Source organism: Heteronotia binoei, chromosome 1, assembly GCF_032191835.1.
Source record: "Heteronotia binoei isolate CCM8104 ecotype False Entrance Well chromosome 1, APGP_CSIRO_Hbin_v1, whole genome shotgun sequence".
Classification (NCBI taxonomy): domain Eukaryota; kingdom Metazoa; phylum Chordata; class Lepidosauria; order Squamata; family Gekkonidae; genus Heteronotia; species Heteronotia binoei.
In genome coordinates, this window is record NC_083223.1 from 55,678,121 (window position 1) to 55,702,630 (window position 24,510).

Consider the following 24,510-nt stretch of genomic DNA (forward strand, 5'->3'; position numbering starts at 1 on the left):
CACCCAGGCGCCCTCTGCGCCCCCGCCCGAAACTGTCGCCTTGGTTTAACCGGGAGCTGCGGCAACAAAAGCGGGGGCTCAGACGACTAGAGAGGCAATGGCGGCGTACTCGAGACGAAGCGACCCGAACATCTTATAGAGAGAGTTTGAAGGCCTATGAGATGGCAATCAAATCCGCAAAGAGAGTATTCTTTGCGGCTAAGATTGCGTCCGCAACTTCGCGCCCGGCACAATTATTCGACATAATTAGAGGACTTACAATGCTGCCGCAAGGCAGGTTAAATTCTATTGAATTGGAAATTGGCTGTGAGGCTTTTGCGAAATTTTTTGCGGATAAAATCGCGTCACTCCGCCCCGACCCCCCTGCCAGTTTGGAGACAGTTAGCGAACCTGAGGCCCCGAGCCTGTCTTCGGATTATATTCTGGATGGCTTTAGCCCCCTCAGCCTGGAGGAAGTTGACAGGATTCTCTTTTCGGCTCGCCCAACAACTTGTAAATTAGACCCATGCCCTTCCTGGCTTATTAAATCTTGCCAGAGGGATCTTAGATATCCTGTACGGGATATCATAAATAGATCCCTAACGGAAGGGCACTTTCCAACGCCACTCAAAGAGGCTGTGGTCCGTCCCCTCTTAAAAAAACCATCTTTAGATCCGGCCCAATTGGCCCACTATCGGCCGGTTTCAAATTTGCCCTTTTTGGGTAAACTTATTGAGAGGGCAGTGGCGATGCAGTTACAGACTTTCCTGGAGGACGCTTCCGTCCTTGACCCATTTCAGTCCGGCTTTCGCCCGGGACACGGGACGGAGACAGTGTTGGTTGCCCTAGTGGATGACCTTCAACGGCATCTGGATCGGGGTGGCTCGGCAGTGCTGATGTTGTTAGACCTGTCGGCTGCGTTCGACACGGTCGACCATCGGCTACTGACGGGCCGCCTCGCCGACGCGGGGATTCAGGGGTTGGCCTTACAGTGGCTTTCCTCTTTCCTGGAAGGTCGGGGACAAAGGGTCGCAATTGGGGGGGAGCTATCCCGGAGGCGCACACTCGATTGTGGTGTGCCCCAAGGGGCAGTTCTCTCCCCGATGTTATTTAACATCTACATGCGGCCTCTTGCCCAGATTGCCTGAAGGTATGGGCTGGGGTGTCACCAGTACGCTGATGACACCCAGCTCTATCTACTGATGGACGACCGGCCGGTCTGCGCCCCGGAAAATCTTGACCGGGCATTACGGGCTGTGGCTGAGTGGCTCAGACTGAGTGGGCTGAAGCTAAATCCTACGAAGACAGAGGTCCTTTGCTTGGGTCGCCGCGGCCCGGGGGGGGATCCCCCTGCCAGCTTTCGATGGTGCGCCGCTGACGGCGGCGGACAGGGTCAGGAGCTTGGGGGTGCTGTTGGAGCCTTCCTTAAAGATGGAGGCTCAGATAGCAGCCGCTGCCAAGTCCGCATTTTTTCATCTTAGGCGGGCAAGGCAGCTGGCCCCCTTCCTGGAGCGCGACGACCTAGCAACAGTGATCCATGCTACGGTCACCTCGAGGTTGGACTACTGCAATGCCCTCTACATGGGGCTGCCCCTGTCCCGGACTCGGAAACTGCAGCTGGTGCAGAATGCCGCGGCCCGGCTGTTATTGGGTCTCCCAAAGTGGGGACACATTCGGCCGGGTCTTCAGACTCTGCACTGGCTTCCAGTGATATACCGAGTCCGGTACAAGGTGCTGGTTATTAAAGCCCTATATGGCCTGGGACCTGCCTACCTGAAGGACCATCTCTCCCCACATGTTCCCCAGAGAGCACTGAGGTCAGGAACACAAAATCTCCTCACTATCCCCGGGCCAAAAGAAGCCCGCTTGAAATCCACCAGAGAAAGGGCTTTCTCCGTTATGGCCCCCACATGGTGGAATCAGCTGCCGGAGGAGGTGAGGGCCCTGCGGCACCTGGTTCAGTTCCGCGGGGCCTGTAAGACGACCCTCTTCCGGCTAGCTTACACCTAGCTAGGATGAAAACTTGATGTAACTTGGCCAGCCATCTGTTTATATGTAATTGAAATGTTCTTGGTTTTTAAGGTTTTAATTGCTTAAATATTTAATTGTTTTATACTTAAAATTGTTTAATTTTCATGTTTGATCAATTTTGGAAGCCGCCCTGAGCCACTTGTGGGAAGGGCGGGATATAAATCTCGAATAAATAAATAATTAAATAAAAATAAATCATAAAAAAAAGGCCTCCAGCCGAGGGAAGCCACGAGCTCCCAGACTATGTGTCACGGCTGGGGCCGGGTCAGGCAAAGTCCAGAGGCAGTCCGAGGTCTGTAGCCAGTAAGCAGGAGGGTCTGAGGCGCCAAATCCAAATCAGTGTACAAGTATCGCAGGTCCGGGGTCCAGAAGCCGAGGTCAGGGAGTCCAGAAGTCAAAAGCCAAAGTCAGGGAGTCAGGAACCAAAGTCAAGCCGGAGTGGATGCTAGGATGTCAGGGAGATGACTAGTTGCTTCCACAAAGCCTCCTCCCAAAGCCCACAGCTATATAGCCCTCTGCTGGCTGTTGCCCGTTTGGGCTAATTGCTGGCTCAGGGAGGCAGCCAGGATCCTGTCATAACTCAAGCATCCTTGCTCTTAGGAGGGCCAGAATCCTCTCAGAACTCAGGGCTCAGGGAGCGTCTTGCTTGTGAGCGTGCCGCCCTCCTCCGATCCCTGAGGTCCTGCCGGAGGCGGTCACGCACACGAGCCACCCGAGAGGGCGAGGCAGGGGGGCTGGGATCTTCTCCAGCAGGAGGCAGGGGCACTGGTGCAGGTGGCAGGGGCACAGTTTCCTCGTCAGACTCAACTTCCTCTGCAGGGTCCCCAGCACCCATGACACTATCCCCCCCCCCAGGGTCCCCCTCCGTCGAGGGACCTGGAAGGTCGGGGTGGTCGTTGTGGAACCGGTGCACCAAGTCCGGGGCATGAAGATTGTCCTCGGGCTCCCAAGACCGGTCTTCTGGGCCATATCCCTCCCAGTCCACCAGGTATTGGAGGCCTCCACGATGGTACCGGGAGTCCAGGATCTGGCGCACCTCATATTCTTCCTCGTCATCCACCAACACCGGTGGTGGCGGCGGTGGGCAAGGAGGCCGAGCTGGGTCAGGGGGTGCAGCTGGAACAAGGAGGGAGCGATGGAACACAGGGTGAATGCGGAGGTGGGGTGGCAACTGGAGCCTGAAGGCGACGGGGTTTATTTGGTCCGTGACGGGGTAGGGTCCAATGAACCGCGCATCCAGCTTGTGAGACCGACCAGGCCGGCGCAGGTAGCGAGTTGAGAGCCACACCTGATCCCCTGGCTGGATTGGGGGGCCTTCCTGCCTCTTCCGGTCCGCAGCCAGTTTATAGGCTTCCTTGGCCCGCTGTAGCTGCTCCCGGAGCAAGTCTTGGCTGGCGCGGAGTTCTTGCAGGTAGGCCTCGACGGCGGGGACATTCGTAGGTGGCAGGATCGCCGGGAAGAACCGAGGGTGGTACCCGTAGGTTGCAGCAAACGGGGTCATTTGGGTGGACGAGTGGACCGCGTTGTTGTATGCAAACTCCGCTAGCGGCAACAGACTGGTCCAGTCGTCCTGCTGGTAGCAGGTGTAACAGCGGAGATATTGCTCTAGCGTGGCATTGGTGCGCTCTGTCTGACCATCAGTCTGTGGGTGGTAGGCTGAGGACAGGTGCACTCGAGTACCCAGGCTGGAATGGAGGGCTTGCCAGAACCGAGAGGAGAACTGGGGGCCCCGGTCTGAGATCAGGTGGGCTGGGAGTCCGTGCAGACGAAAGATGTGTTGCAGGTAGAGCTGGGCTGTCTCCTGAGCTGTGGGAAGTTTCGGACACGGAATGAAGTGGGCCATCTTGGTAAATAGGTCGACGACCACCAAGATGCAAGTCTGACCTTTGGATCGTGGGAGTTCTGTAATGAAGTCCATCGAGATGGTGTCCCAGGGTCCTGAGGGTGTGGGCAAGGGCTGTAACAACCCCGAGGGTTTGGCCGGGACGTCTTTGGCCCGCCGACAGACATCACAGGAGCTGACATAGCGGGCAACATCGGAGCGCACTCGTGGCCACCAGAATTCTCGCGTCAGCAAGTGGGTGGTCTTATGCTGTCCAAAGTGCCCGGCGGGTAACGAGTCATGAGTCAGGCGTAGCACTTCTGCCCGCAAGGGCCCGGGCGGCACATAGAGGCGTTCGCGGTGTAGCAAGAGACCGCCTCGAGTCGTGAACTCGCCTGCTGAGTCGTCTTGGAGTGCCTGGAGGTGTTGCTGGACCCAGGGATCGTTGGCCTGGCTAGCACGAATGTCCTCCACGAGTGTGGGTGAAGTGGAGGTGGCTGCAAATACTGAGGGCGGCAGGATGGGAGCAGCGGGCGCGGCCTCAGTTGAAGCAGGGGCGTATTCCGGTTTCCGGGACAGCGCGTCTGCTTTCCGGTTCTGGGTATGGGGGATGTAGGAGATCCGGAAGTCAAAGCGAGAGAAGAATAGGGACCACCGGATCTGGCGCTGGTTGAGACGGCGGGTGGTCTGGAGGTGCTCTAGGTTCCGGTGGTCAGTGAGCACTTGAACAGGGTGGCGAGCCCCTTCGAGGTAGTGCCTCCAAACCTCAAAAGCCGCCTTGATCGCGAGCAACTCCCTCTCCCAGATGGTATAGTTCCTTTCCGCAGCCGTGAGCTGGCGCGAGTAATAGGCGCAGGGCTGGAGTGGCTGAGACGGCTCCTCGCGCTGGGACAGCACTGCTCCCAGGGCCACGTTGGAGGCATCAGCTTCCACCGTAAAGGGAAGCTGGGGGTCAGGGTATCTCAGGAGTGGCCCGGTGGCAAAACGGGTCTTCAGGGTGGAGAAGGCGTTATCGGCCTCTGGGGACCAGCAGAAGGGTTCTTTGGGGCGGAGTAGTTGAGTCAGGGGTGTTGTCAGGGAGGCATAGGCTGGGATGAATTGCCGATAGTAGTTGGCAAAACCAAGGAATCGCTGCAGGTCTTTGCGATTCTGAGGAGCCTGCCAGGTCAGGACCGCTTCTACTTTTTTCGGGTCCATGAGGATCCCTTGCGGGGACACAATGTGACCGAGGAACTCGACTGAGCGCAGGTCGAAGTCGCACTTCTCCAGCTTGGCGTAGAGGCCATGGGTTCGTAGGCGCTGCAGGACCTGGCGGACGTGCTCGGCGTGCTGGGCAGGATTGCGGGAGTAAATTAGGATGTCATCTAGATATATGATTGCGAAGCGGTCGAGCAGGTCCCGGAATATGTCGTTCATGAACCTCTGGAAGACAGCGGGGGCGTTGGTCAATCGAAGGGCATCACCAGGTGCTCGTACTGCCCGTACCGGGTCCCAAATGCGGTCTTCCATTCGTCTCCAGGTCGTATGCGCACCAAATTGTACGCTCCACGGAGGTCCAGCTTGGTATAGATTTGGGCCCCCTTTAAGCGATCCAAGAGTTCAGGGATCAGTGGTAGAGGGTACCGGTCGCGGATGGTGATCTTGTTCAGGGCCCGGTAATCATTGCACAGCCGGAGCTCCCCACTTTTCTTCTTCACGAAGAGGACTGGAGCAGACAGGGGAGAGGTTGAGGGTCGGATGAAGCCGCGTTTCAGGTTCTTATCTAGGAAGTCTCGCAGAGCGGCCAACTCAGGCTCCGACATTGGGTACAGACGCCCCACTGGGAGTGGTGCCCCAGGTACCAAGTCAATGGCACAGTCATAGGGCCGGTGAGGGGGAAGCTGATCCGCTCCCGTCTCTTCGAAGACATCGGCGAAATCCGCATACTTCTGAGGGAGCTGAGGACCACCACTCGGGATGCCAGCTGCCAGAGTGGTGGGAGGAGTCAGATGGGGGCATGGGTCTTGGAAACGTAGTTCCTGCTGGGCCCAGTCCACGATGGGGTTGTGCAGCTTCAGCCAGGAAAGGCCCAGAATCAGTGGGAAGCGAGGCATGCGGGCGACATTAAACTGCAGCTGTTCTTGGTGCTGCTGGACGTGGAAGGTGATGGGACAGGTCTCCTGGGTGACAGGCCCAGAACGGAGGAGGCGCCCGTCAATAGCCTCCACCAGCGACGGAGTCTCTTTTGTCTGCACCGGGATCTGGTGCTGTTTTACAAAGGCGGCATCTATAAAACAGTGGGCTGCTCCCGAGTCCAGCATGGCATACACGAACAGCCAGCGTTCGTCAGGCAGACGGAGTTTGACTGGTAGCAGGAACGGGCCCGGGGTATCAGCCCGCTGTTCGGAGGACCCAGCTAGTCGCCCCAGGCTGGGGGGTCCACTTACGCCTGGGGCTGCCCTTTTGGCGGCGGTGGCGGTGAAGGCCCGGGTATCTGATGCTTAGCAGGGCAGCCAGAGGCATAGTAGCCTGCCGTGCCGCAGTAGAGGCACAGATTCTGTGTGCGGCGTCTGGCCTTTTCCTCTGGGGTCAGGCAGGGTCGAGCAGCTCCAAGCCGCATAGGCTCGTCCTCGGCGCTGGTACGAGCTGAGGATGGGCGAGGAGCCAAGTGGCACGGCGCAGGGAGCTGGCGCCCTCTGGTCTTGGCTTGGCGGCGACTTTCCAGGCGGCCATCGATGCGGAGGCAGAGGGTGATAAGTTGTTGAAGCGTGGGTGGTGGCTCCACCCTGGCCAGTTCATCCAGGACCTCCTCTGCCAACCCCTCGGTAAACTGGTCCATCTGGGCAGCCTCATTCCACGCCAAGTCTTGGGCCAGGAGCTTGAATTCGGTGGCATACTGAGCCACCGAGGATTTGCCTTGTTTCAGTGCCCTGATCTTCCGGTTGGCTGTGGCTGCTTGGACTGGGCTAGAGAAAGCAGCAGACAGGTGGGCCTCAAACCCTTGGTAATTAGTTAGTAGGGGAGAGGATGCGACCAGCAAGGGTGTGGCCCATTTGGCCGCCTGCCCCTTTAACAGACTGATGATGAAACACACCTTTGTCTTGTCATTGAGGAAGTCCCGTGCTCTCAGTTCAAAGTACAGCCGACACTGTGCTAGGAAGGCAGGAAATTCTTCCACGGCACCCCCAAATCTGTCAGGTGGGGAAACTGGGCACTTGGCTGGAGCACTGGCCGCAGGTTGTTGCTGCAAGTGCACTACTGCCTGTGTTAGCTGCTGTACCTGGGCTTGGAGCGCAGCCAGTAGTTCTGTGGTTTCACTTGCTTCAGCATCCATCCTGTGGAGTGGGTGGTTGTCGGGTGGAAGCAATCTGTCACGGCTGGGGCCGGGTCAGGCAAAGTCCAGAGGCAGTCCGAGGTCTGTAGCCAGTAAGCAGGAGGGTCTGAGGCGCCAAATCCAAATCAGTGTACAAGTATCGCAGGTCCGGGGTCCAGAAGCCGAGGTCAGGGAGTCCAGAAGTCAAAAGCCAAAGTCAGGGAGTCAGGAACCAAAGTCAAGCCGGAGTGGATGCTAGGATGTCAGGGAGATGACTAGTTGCTTCCACAAAGCCTCCTCCCAAAGCCCACAGCTATATAGCCCTCTGCTGGCTGTTGCCCGTTTGGGCTAATTGCTGGCTCAGGGAGGCAGCCAGGATCCTGTCATAACTCAAGCATCCTTGCTCTTAGGAGGGCCAGAATCCTCTCAGAACTCAGGGCTCAGGGAGCGTCTTGCTTGTGAGCGTGCCGCCCTCCTCCGATCCCTGAGGTCCTGCCGGAGGCGGTCACGCACACGAGCCACCCGAGAGGGCGAGGCAGGGGGGCTGGGATCTTCTCCAGCAGGAGGCAGGGGCACTGGTGCAGGTGGCAGGGGCACAGTTTCCTCGTCAGACTCAACTTCCTCTGCAGGGTCCCCAGCACCCATGACACTATGCACTCTGTCCTCTCTGCCTCCTCCAACGGGCCTGTGAAGAGAGTGAGAGATGCAGAGCCATCCACAAGTGCTCGCCCGCCCAGGAGAAGCTGGGACTGCCACTGCCCGCTTTGCTGCACATGGCTCTCTCTCTCTCCGACCCTGTTTGGGGAAGGCAAAACAAGGTCTCTCATTGGGCTGTGTGGGAACATACATCCATGAAATGCAGTTGATGGCACTGTAGTGTCCTGCCTGTGTCAACATGCAGAAAGTAACCTACTGAACTGGTGATGCTAGGGGGTGTGCCCTAATATGCAAATGAGTTCCCCCTGGGCTTTTTCTAAAAAAAAAAGCCCTGAATAAAGGTAAGTGAAAACTTAAGTATGTTTCCCCCTGAATTAGGATTTGTGGCTGCCCTGGTTAATGACTAGGAGCTGCATTACTAAAGCTTTCTGCCAGTATTAACAGATAAGTCACTGACTTAAGCCAGGCACTTCTTGCATCTGATGTTACCTATCCACTCCATGTCTGCTTAGTTTTGAAATTAAATCAAAACTATGGTATAATGCCAAACAATGGTTTTGATATTATATCAAGGAACCTCAAACTTCTATGGCCCCTCTCCTCCTCTCTGCTCCCTTTATTTTAGTTCAAAAGGATGTACTAAGGATAGTCACTGATACACCATAAACAAAGCACCTCCTTCAGGTGCAGGATTTCTGAAAGTCTCAGCAATAGTGCTCACTACTACAGCGCAGTGCTAAGAAATCTCAATGCTGGTCACATAACCTCAAAGCCAGAGGTCAGTAAAAATTAGTTGAACTTTTAAAAAGAGAGAGAGAGATGAGTAAAACACAAGTTTCAGATTACATGTTTAAGAGAGAAAACGGATGGAGCCAACAATAATTTATACAATGATTCCACAGTTCCGAATTTAGGGCTAGGTAACTACAAATTTTGGCCAACGGGGCATGCACAAATCTGAAGCAAGCTCCATGAGGACAGCAGCTGATAAAGTTCTTCATACATGGATGATCACCAAACACCTGTAAAATGAGAAGGACGTGTGTGTGTGTATGTGTGTGTGTGTGTGAGAGAGAGATTTCAAACAAAAAGGTAATGGGGAGAGCTGGTGAACCTTCTTCAGCCTGCCACATTTCCCAGGAGACACTCCCCTCCCATAATTAATTACCCCTAGCTGGGGGCCATTTACAATATTGAGAGGGAAAAGGTTACAGTGGAAAAGTAATGAAAACATGAAATGGTCTGCTTTTCTACATCAAGTTCTTTCTTCAAACTTCTTCAGAGGTGCTTTAGGGTACTTTTGCCCTAAAAAAAATGTTGTTTCACAGGCAGATCACTAAGTGTCACAGCTCTGAAGGTAAAAGACAAAAAGAGCAATCCTAAGCAAGTCTACTCAGAATCCTACTCAAGTCTGTTCAATTGATCTTATTCCCAGGAATGTGTTCTTAGGGTCAAACTAAATGTGACAGTGTTCTCATGTCCGCCATGAGGACACCACCATAATTTTAAAGATGCTGTGAGGGCCAGGTCCACAATAGGGCAGGCCGAGGCACTCTTGTCCCTCACCCATGCCTTTTGCAGCTGCTAAAACACCCACGGGGGTGCAACTGTTTTGGCATAAAAACGTGCAGGGGTTGAACAACAGTATCTCAGTCTTCTGTGCTGCAGGATCAGGCCCTTTGCCGCATTTTTAAAATTTGGACCTTAAGAAGGTACCAAAAGTGTGCAAATCAGAAAGATTATATATGTAATATATAATTTTTTTTTTGGCCACTGTGTGACACAGAGTGTTGGACTGGATGGGCCATTGGTCTGATCTAACACAGCTTCTCTTATGTTCTTATAAGCCCTATCTAAGCACACTTTTAAGCATTCATGGATTGCAACAGAATTTAGGTACAGATAGGTTTTTCTGGGTTGTGTCCCAAATCTTCATTTTTCAGCTCAGACTACTCAAAGTCTTGCTTGTCTTCTGTTCTCTATAAAATATGGCATCCTGAACATCATTAGATGTATTTTGGTAATATACACCTGGAAGCTACTGATCCCCTCCCACTCCCTCAGGGTCTCTCTTGAGATTTCTTCATTTAACATAAAAGCTAGTGTCAAAACTGTACTAAACATTGTTGAACACATTAATTAATATACAGGAAAAGTTGCATGGCTGACTTATGAAACATTCGCTGAACAGACCTACACTGCTGTTAATCAGAAACATGTCTCTGCACTTCTGCTACTTAAATTTAACATAATATAAGATCAAAGGAAAACAGGCCAAAGAAACATCAATAAAATCTAGCTAGTTTTGTATTCTCCTTTAATTTAAGGCTAGGGGGATCAAGTTGGCAGCCCTTCCTCAAAGTACAAAATTAAAAGTTTGCTTTGAATACTGATCTTATTACATTTACTTAAAATCTTTTTAACACATGCATTACAATCTGGTGCATCATTGACAGCTTTAACAGATCACTGCACAGTAGTTAGGGCATTCTCAGCCTCCTGCCCCTTAATATTTAAAAAAACAGATTCTAGGGAGGAAACTAGGGAGGTTACACAGGAACTCACTAATACGACTAATAAGGAACTGGGATGATCTCTTTCTAAGGAAAATAAATATATAGGGATGTAATCCTGATGGCGGTAACACTGTTGTGGATGGATGGTTAGTTGTTATGATTACACTTATACTAAAAAGATAAAAATTAGGTCCTGCTGTCCTTGTACATGTAGTAGAGCAGTGCTTCCCATATGCAGGGTTGTGACCCGGTACCGGGCCACGGAAGCCTCACTACCGGGTCACAAGAAAAACCAAAACTAGCCCCACCTGCAGCAAAGCATGACCTTTGCTCTGCTTCCTTCCTGCCCCCACCTCTCTGTTGTACAGAGAAAAGCTAGCCTTGAAGACTGAAACAGGCTGCAAAGCCTGCGCTCTGTTTGGCTTCTTTCCTTCCCCCATCTCTGTGTTGTGCAGAGAGGAGCTGGGCTGCCTCTCCTTCCTTCTCCCCCTCCCAGTGTTTGAGAGAAAAGCTGGTGTCCACTGGCACTTTAGACCCATGAAGTGTTCTTCAAGGTATGAGCTTTCCTGTGCCTTGCAGTATGTTCTTTTGGGGAGATTTCCCCGGGAAGCCTGGGTGGCAAAGAAGGGTGTGTGTGTTTTTCAGCTGGGAGGGGTGGGGAGTGGGCATTCCAGTAGCTATTTTGTTTTTAACAAAACGACCCCTGGGCAAAATTGTTGCTGGCTGAGATCATCTGATGGTGAGGAAGGCTTTTTTCCCTTTTTTCCCTCTTTCTTTCTTTCTTTCTTTCTTTCTTTCTTTCTTTCTTTCTTTCTTTCTTTCTTTCTTTCTTTCTTTCTTTCTTTCTTTCTTTCTTTCTTTCTTTCCCTGCAAGTGATGCTCTGTCGGTATTCTTGGTGGTGGGAGGGGGGGAAGCAACAGTGGGAGGGCCTCTAGTGCCCTGGCCCCACTGATGGAAATTCTGGAAGTGTCATCACAGGAAAAGGTGGAGTTTTGGTTCAGTGTGCCCCAGAATTGACATCACTTGGCCCTTGACACCACAGGAAATGACATAATTCCTGTCTTCCGGCTCCACCCCCAAATTTTAGTGGGTCACGAAGGAGAAGTGTAAAAATAACTGAGCCATGGGAAAGAAAAGTTTGGGAAACCCTGTAGTAGAGGATGAAAAGGGACTCCACAAAAACTCCCCTTACCATATGTCTTCCATGAAGAGCTTTAGTGCCACAGTTCTCAAGCACAAAGCACTGTAGACAGCCTGCATACTTTTGGCACTTTCCTGGGAACATCAAACAACTTATTATTTCCCCAAGCTTCCTAAGTGGTACTACTAGTGCTTTTCTAGGAGTAGTCTGAATGCCACAGCCAGGGTCATAAGAAAAGCCAAAGCTAGCCCCACCTGAGCAAAGGAAAGACACTCCCTGGAGAGGCATGGAAGGACCTGCCATGAAGTAATGGACTGGTTGTGATGAGGCACATGCCTGCCACACAGCAGTGACCAATATATTCTGTGGCATAGTTTAACATGTGCAGGGCCCTTTAGTACCCTTTAGCATTTTCTAACATTTGTTTAATTAAAACAGTAAATTATACATACACAGCAAAGCATTAAAAGCTCTAGAGATAACTCCACCATCTACAGCAAAGGCCAAAAGTTCATGCCTTATGAACAACCGTAAGTGAATTTATCATATCTGCTTTGTGTAATGAATGTGGTTATGATACACTTTTGTACAGAGATCTGATATCATCCCTAGGCAAATCTTTGTGTTACATTAGGCAGTCTTCTCTCACATAATCTCATCCAATTTCCTTCCTCACTACATCTCCTATTCCACAGGGCTTTTGTACAGACAGGTCCCAGCATAGCATTTGTAGCAGTCAAGTGGAACCCCACCAATTTGACACCAACTCTCCCCCCCACACACACTCCATGTATTTGTTTTGGTAAGATAAATATTTTTTTTAAACACATCAGGATGAATTCCTGCAATTGTCATTACATTAAAATGATGTGATAAAATCACCTCAGAGTGACTTCCACTGCCCCAAAGTAGCAGAAGATTTGGCTCTTATCATAGACTTCAGTTGGAAAACTAGAAATAAAGTGCAGATGTGAAACTGCACAATCAGCATGACAAAGAAGACAGTTATGATGCTACTTTCTGCCCCAACATTCCAAATTTCGACAGGTGCATGAAAGATACTCCTTCAAACTGTTAGCCATTGTAGAGGATTTCCCACAAAGCAACAAAGAGAAGAAACTGAGCACATGATTTGTTAAAACTGCACTTGGTCAGAAATGAACTAAGATGCACAGCCCACAACACAGGTAGGCAGAAAGTTCTTCTTTCAGAACAACAGCTGGCTGTGTCTTATGCCTGACCTGGGGCATTAGCATCATGGATTGAGGTACTTAGCCTAATACTCCTCTAATACTTGGTACCCTCTATACAAGCTACACAGGAGGGATGCAATTTTGTGTTATGTACTCCATTAAAGAAATATAAAGTAAGCTTCACTCACTATACAACATAATGATCGACTATCAAGCTCAGCCAAAAACTGTAAACTCCTGATTAGGCAAATAACCCACAAATTTTGGCTGGGCTTTAAAATCAATTGCTGTTAAGAGCTGCCAGTGAGTTTCAGTTTTCTTGCTTTCTGCTTAAAAGAGGGAAATGTACCATTTTATAACTGCGTCTGGCAAGAGGTTTTTAGGAAAGCTAGTCCAGTTTTTAGGAAAGCTAGTCCAGTTCAAAGCAGTAGCTCTTTCCTGAAAACCATCTAGATACATCTTCCTCTTCTTATGAGGAAGAATGGATCCAACCATTTTTTTTCACTCAATCTTGTCCAATCTTATGCTCCCTATTACAGCTCTCATTCCGCATGGCTTTGTTTACATACATCCTATGATCCCTGGCACAACTCTTTTTTAATGGTCAAAAGGTCATTGTTATTGCATTTTATTACTGGCAAAAGTACAAATCTTAAATCTCATGCTATGTATCTACACACTGTCCACAAAAAAAAGCTTATTATAGAAACTACTGATGGAAAACTTTAACAGGAATGCCAAAGCATAAGTCTATTCAGACTTAAGCAAATAGTTTCTGAAGTGCTTACAACTTGTAATACATTTCCTACCTTACAAAGCAAATATACATTGTCATGCAAGACTGAAAAGCTTATTGAAACTTCTCTAGCAACAAAAAGACACGACAGAAAATATAATACACGTATTTTTAAGTTGCCGATTATATAAACTAATTTGTATTGTATTGTAGTCTTTAACACAGGAGCTAAATATGTTTTAAATAAAATAAAAAAAATATTTTTCTCATGACTTAGGAACATCATGCAGAAAACAGTACGTCAAATTTATGATCTCACTAATTTTCCAGGATCAGTGTCATATTTGAATTTTTTTAAAAAAAAAAAAAATCTAATGATGCCTAAATGACGTCTCACTATCAGCCCAAATGCCTTTATTCAGGGTCACAGGCAGAGCAATACTTATAGACTGGGGATCACATCACCAATTTCAAGCAGGTTGGTGGGCTGCATCCAAAAACACACATATGAATTTCTAGGTGAGATATGCAAACATGTGGCTGCCCTTTCTTTCGCAATGTTCACAATGAAAACTTGCTGAATTTAAAAGAATTTATTAGACAACAGGTTTTCTGTTCCTGTTGAGAGTAATTTTTCATAATACCTTTTGTATTGTAGATATTCAAGAACAATATACCCTAATCACATCAGCTGTGATGGAAGCCCATATAGGAAACTTGCTGTTTTTCTCCTTAAAAAGAAAAAAATCAGCAACAATAAGCACATAGTTCCATGTATTTTAAAGGGGGTAGGGGGAGACACAATTTATAAGCACATATTTTCCAGTCAGGTATTTGTATCCAAGTATATTATGTAGAGGATGAATCTCTTCAGAGGAGACGTGAAAAGGCAGGGGTGGAGAAATGTTTCTAGGCTAGGGCAGAACAAGGCAAACCTCATTCTAAAGTACTTTTACTTTTTTTTACTATGTAAACTATAGAATAGCATTGCTATATTTTTAACTTTTCTTTTTAAGCGATACTTATTCTTATGCTTTCCTCGTTAAAATCATTGCATCTTCTCTCTTCTCTACTTGCACTCCCTCTCAATCTTCCTGCTTTTTCTCTCCAGTTCAGTGTACACTCTCTTCCCTGTATGGATCCAACAGCATAGGCTTTCTTCTGTTTCTTTCTCTCTGCACCCAGAAGCTCTCTGTTCTCTTATCAGTTCAAAACTCTCTTTTCCTCACCACATGCCATTCTCCTTTCCCCCTTCTGCACAAACACATTCCTTCTTTGTACCCAAAATTCTGTTGTCATCTTCTTTTAATCTTTGTTCATATCATGAGTCTCTACCTCACTCACTTACTCTTTGCATCAGCAACTGTCAGAGCCTCTTTGGTTCAAACTCTTCCATTTTTGTTTTGTTTCTGACTCTACTTCTCCTGCCCAACCTTTTGAGATCAGCAGCAGCACACAGTGCTTTTACTCTGCCACTTTATTCATACATTGAGGGTTGGATCAAATGGCACAACCTCCATGCACCTATGGATCCAGCAAGAGGGGGGAACAGCAGAGAACAAAACAGGGGAAGATTTCTATTTTTTTCGCACTTCCACTACTAATTTGCCTTTGCAGATCACAGACATTCACATAAAGAGGCGTAAACAGGTCTCACATAATAGTTTTGGGTATATTCTGCAGAGGCTTTAAATTGCCAGCAAGAGAGGGAGGAAGAGAGTCAAACAGTTTGCAGGCTTTATGCTGTGACAACATGATTTCCGACCTAAAATCGGTCACTTTCAATCCACAACAACTATACTTTCAAGTCACTACAACTACCCTGATTCTTTTTGTCATTCTCGCTCACCCTCCCAGTAAAGGAGGGACAATAAACCTAGTTATGGGAGACTCACTTACTTTACAAACCTTTATTCAAGACAATATAGCAGTGGCTGATATGCTGTGACATGGAGAAAGACGGGTTAAGTAAGCAGAGACCTAGGGAAGTTGACAGATACCAAACAGAAAAAAGGATGCAGCCCAAGGCTGCCCATCTGCATTCCAGGGTTCTGATAATATCTATTAATTAAAAATATAATTCAGCAGATTAAGAGTTCACTCTTAAAATGTGCAGTCACATAGGTTAAGTCCTTAGCATGGAACAGACCACCGACAGGTCCTATGGAATATCACAAATCATGACATTATGACAGCGCTGCGGTACTTTTTTCATTGGGATGGCAAACAAACATTCTGACACAAATATTTAGAGGAACAAGCAATTGAACAATGTAGTCATCCTCTCAGCTAGCTCTCAGGATAGCACAATGCCATTAACTTAGCTCAACCACTGGGAATTCCTCCCAAATTCAACAGCCATTTATATCCCAAGCCAAAAACAGGTGGGATGTATTTGATACTATGGATTGTCTCAACAGAGCACACTACACTCTGCTCCAGTTTTCCTTTGCTGTTGCCAACAGTATACTATATATGTACATATCTATTTTAAGTAGAGGCAGAACCGTCCTCTTCCTTGCACAGAGTTCATGGGATCCCAAAAGACCAAGGACTGCTCAATCGATCTGGTACAATTTTATCCTGCTTTTACTCTAAGGAGGACAGAGCAACGTTCCCTTCTCCATTTTTAGGATCGTATTATTTATCTACCAGTGGGGTTCCAGGTAAAATAATTTAAAACAATTAAAATTAAAAGTTCACATAATACACAAATACAACAGGACAATTTATTATTTCTCAATAACCAGGCATTTTTACTTCTGAGAAAAGAAAGTCTATCTGATGAGCAGGGAGTACTTGCTGAGTGCATCATGAGACAGGCTTTCATTCCAGAGTATTCTGAGGAGACGACAAAATACAACCCTATATCTTGCCATGAGAGTCTTTGGGCTGCACCACACCAGCTGCTTAGTAAGGGAAGTTTGTCAGTTTTCAGTGATGATGTTCAGTTTCTTTCTTATTAATGCCACAAGATTTAACTATGCAACCCTCCATCTAGTTTTTATAGCATGTGCACTTTAGTTCTGGCTTAAAAATTAAAAAATACTGTTAAAATATCAATCACAAGTTCTAGTTCACTAATGTTATTTAGGAAGCAGGCAAGTTTCAATAAAGAATAAAATGTTAGCATTTTAAACTAAACGTAAAACACTTCCAGTAGCACCTCGAAATCTAACAAAATTTGTGGCAGGGCATGAGTTTTTGTGAGACACTGCTTACTTCTTCGGACTTATGTCCATTTATTCTTTGCATCCTCCTGAACCAACCTGACACCTAAGTTTCCAGTCTTATTACCAGTGATGATATCTCCACACCTACTATCCCTCTGCATATTACCCCTAACCAATTAAGCTTATTGCCATTTGGCATCTGAAATCATCTTTATAAAGTTTATATATGCCACAAACGGCACACATGCAACCAGTGCTGCACTAGCTACACTGGCTTCCAGTTGAGTACCAAGTCAGATTCAAGGTTTTGGTTTGATCTTAAAGGCCTTGAGTGGTCTGGAACCAACCTGCCTGAGGGACCATCTCCTCTACTATGTCCCTAGTAGAACATTAAGCTCTACTGGTAAGAATCTCCTGGTGATCCACAGCCCTAAAGAGGTCCAGTCGTCCTTGACAAGGGCCAGGGCTTTTTCAGTCCTGGCCCCAACCTGGTGGAACTCTCTGCCAGACAAAATCCAGGCCCTGTAGAACCTTTTGCAATTCCACAGGGCCTGCAAGGTAGAGATGTTTCACCAGACTTTTGATGGAGGACAGTGATGGCTGGCACCTTCCTTTCCTTCTCTGCCCTCCCCAGAGGGTCTTTCTTTTCCTCTCCCCCCTCCCATATACTCTGATGGTGTAGAAGAAGAACACAAGTAAAAGGAGGCCATGGGGGGAGTTTGAAATTTTTATTGTTTTAAACTGGATTGTTATGCTGTTTTTAACTTGGCTTGGAGCCAGGAGGTGTAGCCTAATATACAAATGAGTTTCTACTGAGCTTTTTATTTTAAAAGAAATTATTAATAATATCATCAACTCTGGTACCTCATATTACACTTTACGGCACACATAGTCTGGCCCAACAAAGTGACATTTATGTCAGATCCAGATCATGTAATAAATGTGTTCTACATCTTTGCCTTAGAAGATTATTTCTTTAACATTTTTCTAGCTTTCATCAATTAGTTTTCTCAAGGTAAAGACCTTTCAAAAAGAATCTCATTTAAGCAGGGCTTTTTTTGTAGCAGGAACTCCTTTGTATATTAGGCCACATACCCCTGATGTAGCCAATCCTCCAAGAGCTTACAGGGCTCTTAGTTCAGGGCCTACTGTAAGCTTCAGGAGGATTGGCTACATCAGGGGTGTGTGGCCTAATATGTAAAGCATTTCTTGCTACAAAAAAGCCCTGCATTTAAGAAAATTAACAGTACCTATAAATCTACAGTTAAGATAATGTTTTGAGCCAAATTTCGATCCAAGCTATTTTTCTTAAAATACTTTGTGAATTGGATCATAAAATTTGTAGCATCTTTAGCAAAATCTGTAGATCTGCAGCAAAATCAGTGTAGAATAACAGTCATAGAAGCACTGGGCAGACTTGGGCTCAAATCTCCATTCTGCCCTCAGCTCACTAAGTGTCCCTGGCCCAGTCACTTCTCTGTCAGCCTAACCTACCTTATAAAGTTGTGAGGGTGACACTCTGGAAAACTATGTATGCCTGCCTGAGCTCCTTGGAGGGTGATACTAAATAATTTGCTATGCTATCTTTATCAATAGATAAGAGCATGAGTCTAATAGCACCTTAAAGACTAACAAAATCTGTGACAAGGTTTGTGAGTCACCACCCACTTCTTTAGTGCTGTCTATAGTGAATAGGGGTTATATAGTCAAGAGGGGGTTAGATATAAATATGGAGCAGAGGTCCATCAGTGGCTATTAGCCAGTGTGTGTGTGTGTGTGTGTATATATATATATATTTGGCCACTGTGTGACACAGAGTGTTGGACTGGATGGGCCATTGGCCTGATCCAACATGGCTTCTCTTATGTTCTTATAGCCTAGAATAAGGAAGAGCAACTAAGTGAGTGAACGAACTCTGCTCAAGGTCTGTTCAAGTACTCAGAATACACCGGAACTAATGAGATACAGAGAAATTAGAAAATACAACTGAACCAGAGCACACACAACACTGATTTTTACAAATATTGATGTATTTTAGGCCTTCCAAGCCACTACTACAAGCAGTTTTCTTTACAAGGGATCTAGAGAAGAGAAAACTTCGATCAGCAGCGAAGAGGCACCCTGATCAAAATTTAATCACATTACTAATCACATGCAGTTAGATATGACTAGTTGTTTCAGAATGTGAATCGGGATGTCCATTGAATCCAGTAAAAATAATTCAGTACAGATAGATGGCATTCACTCTTTCCTGTGTTCCTCCATGCACAGGTCTACTTGTCTACATTAGGGGAAGTGTGTGCAGTATTCCCCATACGTCCCCTGCTGCCCAGCAGAGCCTTGTGCTCTGCAGAGCAAGATCTGCTGTTTTTTCAGGCCCACAGGACATCCACTTAGCCCTGACCAGAGCCAGGGCTTTTTCTGCCCTGGACCTGATGAAACTTGTTCTCTGTTAAGATCAAGGCCCTACAGGACATATTACCATTCCATGGGGCCTGTAAAAGAGAGCTGTTCTGCCAGGCCTGTGGCTGAGGCAGTGGGTGTCCAATAAAACATCCAACCTCCCCTGCTAAAGCTGAAGTTACTATCTCACATTGCCCAGACCAGAAGATTCTGGAGGCCTAGTGCACCAACTGGAAACCATGTATATAGATAACATTACAATTTGTTTTAAGTTATACTGTGTTTAATTGTTTTAACTGTCTGTAATTTATTTGATGTTTTTAGACTCTGCTGTAATCCACCCTGAGCCCACTTGTGGTGAGGGCAGTATATAAACTGAAATAATAAATAAATATCCCAGTTCTTTAAGGATATCGACCTCCAGGTGGGGCCTGGACTACTGCCAGAATTAGAACTGATCTCCAATCTATAATAATAATAAAATTTTATGTATACCCCGCCCTCCCCGCCGGGGTAGGCTCAGGGCGGCTTACAGGGTGTGGCAAAAGCCATGTTAAACAATAAAACAATTATACATTCTATACCATTTAAAAATTTACCATTAAGTTTACATAATATAAAAGTCTAAAATCAATCTAAAATAATCTCATCTTATTGCTATCTCAATTGTTGATGTTAGTGATGGCATGGTGTTCATTTCAGGCTCCATCTTGGAAGGCTAGCCGGAAGAGGGCAGTTTTGCACGCCCTATGGAATTGGCTAATGTCTCCCAGGAGGCAATATGAAGACATATGAAGCTGCCTTATACTGAATCAGACTCTCAGTCCATCAAAGTCAGTATTGTCTACTCACTGGCAGTGGCTCTCTAGGGTCTCAAGCTAAGATTTTTCAAGCCTATTTGCCTAGACCCTTTTTTAGTGGAGATGCCAGGGATTGAACCTGGGAACTTCTGCTTACCAAGCAGATGCTCTACCACTGAGCCACCTTCAGTTGTGTTAGTCTGTCTGTATCAGTAGAAAAAAGCAAAAGTCCTCAGAAGTGAACGGTGACTCATGCAACTCATAACCTGCCACAAATTTTGTTAGTCTTTAAGGTGCTACTGGACTCATGCTCTTTCCAGGAGGAAATGGCAGCTTTGGAGAGTGGGCTCTATTGAGTGTATGAGTAATGGAAGGCCTAGAGGATGGGTGTCCTAGGACCTCTGTGTGGCGGAATTTCTTTTTGGGTTGGGTCTCTTATGAAATTGGCTACAAGAGCTTTTATGAAATTGGCGACAAGGAGTTCAAGCCAGCACTATCAAGCACTTGAGCTTGGAGCTAACTACTAGAAAGTAGGTTAGAGGTAAAAGTGAAGTGAGGGCAATCTTAGCCTTAACTGTTTAGATTTGGCAGCATAATTGTTGATGTTAAGAGGTATGAGCTATTGATGCAGCTGGAGATTGATGACATATATGATAAGATAAGATGACGAAGAAATAGAGATAAGTTTTCCGAAGGAAACTCTTTAAAAACCCTAAGATTTAGAAAGAAGGGGCTGACTTGAATAGAGACAGAGGGTCTCTTTGCAGGTCAAGCTATGGAAGGGGGCTGAACTGCACTAGAGACAGGAGAATTCCCGCAACACTCTGTTTCTCCTGAGACTAGGAGAAACTGACTGTTGCCTGTAAAGTCACTAAAGGTCAGAGGCCAGTAGGAGATTGACAAAGGGATTGGACTGCTGTTGCTGAAATCCTCTGATGGGCCTTCAGAATGGATTTTCTCCTGAGAAAAACCTAAACAGGATGTTGAGATTTTTATTTTTGGTTAAACAGAACTTAATCAGATAGTAGCCAGTTATACCAGCGTAAGTATTCAGAAGGCTCAAAGGATCAGTACGGCATATACACATGCATACCAAAACCTACAAGTAATGTACAATGAGAGAAAAGTGTTATGAGGTTGGGCATTTGAATTTAGATAGAAGGAAGTGACCACAAAGGAAGGGGAAGAATTGGTGGAGGTGATCTTTGACTTGGAGATGCCCTCACAAGACATCACATCATGTGGAGCTCTTTCCTCTTTAAACTGTATTTATGTATTTATGTCAGATTCTTGTGTTGTGAGCCACCCTGAGCCACTTGTTGGGAAGGGCGGGATATAAGTCATAAAATAAATAAATAAATAAAATAAAAATAAACTCTCCTCTCCCCAGGCACTGTCCTGAGATCTCCAGGAATAAATTTAAAAATATGGAGTTGGCAACCCTATTTCTTCATCTTCTTCTATTGTCTGGTCATGTGTTTCACCCAAGTAAAAAAAATTATTCTTAATGGTTAAATCCAGATTTAGATTAATATTTCTTAGTTCAAAATAATCTTTATCATATTCAAAATAACCTTAATCTTTAATGCAAATTCTACCTTCAGTGATTATCAATTCTGTCTTTAAATTTTTAATATGGTGTCATCAATGTTCTTTTAAGTTTTATATTCAAGAAACGAGCAACTATAACTTTATTTTGATTTTCTTGCTTCTTTAATGTGACCATACTTTTAGCTTGGTCATATATTTATAATTAAGGAACAAAAGTTATGCTCCTGGCACTTATTTGACAGAAGTTCCACTTATTGATGAAGTTTCTCTGAAGTAAACATGTTTCTGTTCAGAATGTAACTTAAACAGTAAAACATTCATTGAAGTAATTTATTTTACTCCCCTTTCATACTCTTACTTCCAAAATATTGTGGACGAACAAGACAGTTCTTTAAGGGTAATATCCTTAAAGTATACAAAAAGTATATCACAGTGATAAGTTGTAGTAAGTTTAAATGGATAAGTACAGTGCCTAGATTTTACATTCACAATCATATCCAAGAATGCTCATACAGTTCCTTACGTATCTGGTGAAGTCCACTAAAAGACAATTGTGGAATATGTGGTATTTAAAAAGAGAAAGAAAACCAGACTCAAAATAATATGTACTTGAATATAAACAACAATTGTTGAAATATAAGAAAATTTCATTTCAAAAGTAGTTATTTGCTTTAATTATGAATGCTGAATTTCAACAATCCTCTCCTCTTTCTCCCACTTTGTTTACATGTTTCACTGAAGTTATTTCACTACTGTCGTTTCATTTGTTCAGCAGCTATGCCTGAGAACAGGAGAAAGGTAAAGAGACTCCCAGTATTCTGAAATAATAGCTACTGGACTAAGCAGTCCCTCCTAACACTGATGAATGAGGAGTCCCAGAGGGAAAAAATGGAAAACAGCTTCCTAGAGGCAATTTCAGCAAACAGCAGTAGTTCATACTAGTTTCTCCTTGCCACAGAACTCACTATGAAGGCATCCAAGGAGAATGGAAAGTGATTACTCATAATGCCAGATCAGAGATAGAAGCATTAAGATTCTGGCACGGGCAAAAGAGGAGAGGGACGCTGTCCTACAAAACAGAATTGGTTACAGGCAGCCTGGCTGCAAAGATACTAAAAATACTGCTATCCACAGAGTCAGCACTCTGGAGTCTTTTTACCTGAGTTGAGAAGGTGGCTGCTGGTGAAGGTGAAGGTGGTGAATTGTGCAAATGGCTCTCTTCCTCCTCCAGTGAATCGTCCAGGAGAACTTTGCCGCTCTTGTTGAGTTTCCACATTCTCAGGGGATGGCAAGGTGGAGAAAGGGAGGGGGGGGAGGAAAAGGGAGGAGAAGCGGGTTGTTGGTGCCCCTGTCCTATTTATTCCTGAGAGACAGATGGAGAAGAGAAAGAGGGTGAAATGGAAGAGGTAGGGGGGGGCCTGCTATCCAGACAAAATGGAGCATCAGCAGAGGAACAAGGCCAGGGAAAACCGGCAGGCTGATAAAAGTGTGAGGGGCTGAGCTGGTGGAGTCTGAGAAGGCACAACAAACGTGTAGGGAGGAGAAAGAGTTGACACATGAAAACCCCGCCCCCTTCACACAAAGCTTCCACACCTAAAAGGCTGGGGGCTCCAGGATCATCCTCCATGTGCTTCAATGAGCTAAACCAAGAAGTGCAAGAGGGCGTGATGCTCCGCCAGCCACCCGTTCTGGTCAGTGCAACGAGGTTGTGTGTCCACGGCGATTCGTTGGGGACGGCGCCGGCACGGAAGTAACACTCCGTACCTGCTCAGGGGCATTCTGGTCTCCAGCTGCAAGGCAGGGGAGGGAAATACCGCCAAGGGCTGCGGTCGCCCAGGAGCCCACTCGGGAGGCTGAGGAGCCTGCTGCTGCCGCCCACCGCCGAGCAACCCTGAACATCCCACCGCCCCACCAGCCACGCCTCCTCTTCCTCTTCGCCCCTCGGTCTGCAAAAGCGGGGCGAAGTTGGCTCCGCTGGCCGGCTAGGCGGCTCGGAAGAAGTACAGCTCGGCGCCGCCCCAAGAGCTGCCTTCGTGACGGGAGAGGGGATGGGGAGAGAAGAGGGCCCCGGCCCAGCCCGCCTCGTCCTCTCACCTGTGACCTTCCCTCACCGCCGTCAAAGCCATCCCCGCAGCGCGGAGCCCCCGAGCGGCCGCTGCCATGTTTGCGGCCGACTGGGCGGTGGGAGGGACAGGGCCAGGGGCAGCCGGCGGGAGGGGAAGGAAGGCGAGGCGGAGGGAACGGGCTTGCCTCGTCGTCACGGCAACCCGCGGCGCGCGCTGTCCCGGCCGCCGGGGCCTGGCGAGGGCGGGGGGAGGGAGGCCCAACCGCCTCGCCTCCTGTGCTGCGGGGCAAGCAGTCCCACCGACGCTCCCGAAGCCGGCGGGCTTGGCGTTCATACTTCCGCCTCTGCCCCCCCCCCCCCCAGCAGACCCGCGACTCGGCTAGGGGAGAGACTGCCTCGCACACACGTTCATGACTCCGGCCGCTGGGGGGAAAAAATTCACCTCACCTCACCAGACGCGCCTCTCCAACAGACGCAGACAGGGGAAGGACACCCATCCCTGCACCGAAGCAGATCCTTCCCAAGAGGGACTTCATGAAGCCTCCCAAGTCCTGAACGTCGTATTTGACAGTCTCCCCACCGCTGAACCTTTTTTCTTTGGAAGGGGGGAGATCACCAAGTAGTGGCGCCTCGGCAGGACTGAGCCTTCAGGCTACGCCCATCTCCGAGCGGGCTGTCTACAAATGGGGAGGGGGGTGTCTTGGGGTCCTGGACTTCAGGCATTCTTCGCTCTCCCCTTGCTGCGGCTTCTCATCTAGCAAGCGAGTTGTTTTATGCTGCTGGCTCAATGAAGATACCTGACAATACAATTTCCCCACTCCTTTAAAAAAAAAACTGCCACACAGCAAACAAATCAAACCTAAGATTAAGAATTTGGCTAATGGCTCATGTGAGGCACAAAGGTCTCTTTGAATGTACCGCCTGATAAGCATTTCTCATCACTTTATTGGAGTGCTGTTGGCTTTTTAAAAAAATCCTTTTATTTGTGGCTTGAGGGTATTTGATGATGATGTAGCATACTTAATGGCAATAGCAGATTAGAGAGCCGTAGGTCAACACACACATAGGTCAAGGAGACTGTCCAAAACTGTGATCCATCGGTGCTTGGTCTCATCTCATGTAAGCTAAAATCATGCCATAATCAGTTCCT

At 47.3% G+C, this 24,510-nt stretch overlaps 1 protein-coding gene across 2 annotated transcripts in view; it reads right to left on the reverse strand.

Moving 5' to 3' along the window:
* TDRP (testis development related protein) overlaps positions 1 to 23,476 on the reverse strand; it is a 56,555-nt gene extending 33,079 nt beyond the window's left edge. The window contains exons 1-2 of one of the 2 annotated variants that reach the window (XM_060234790.1): positions 23,390 to 23,476; positions 22,455 to 22,658 (exon numbers count right to left, since the gene is read on the reverse strand). In XM_060234790.1, coding sequence (XP_060090773.1) covers positions 22,455 to 22,571 — 117 coding nt within the window. In that variant the 5' untranslated portion in view covers positions 22,572 to 22,658; positions 23,390 to 23,476. Of the gene's footprint in view, positions 1 to 22,454; positions 22,659 to 23,389 lie in introns of those variants that run through there. The other variant, XM_060234780.1, reaches the window with a different exon arrangement.
* Positions 23,477 to 24,510: the final 1,034 nt, after the last annotated feature.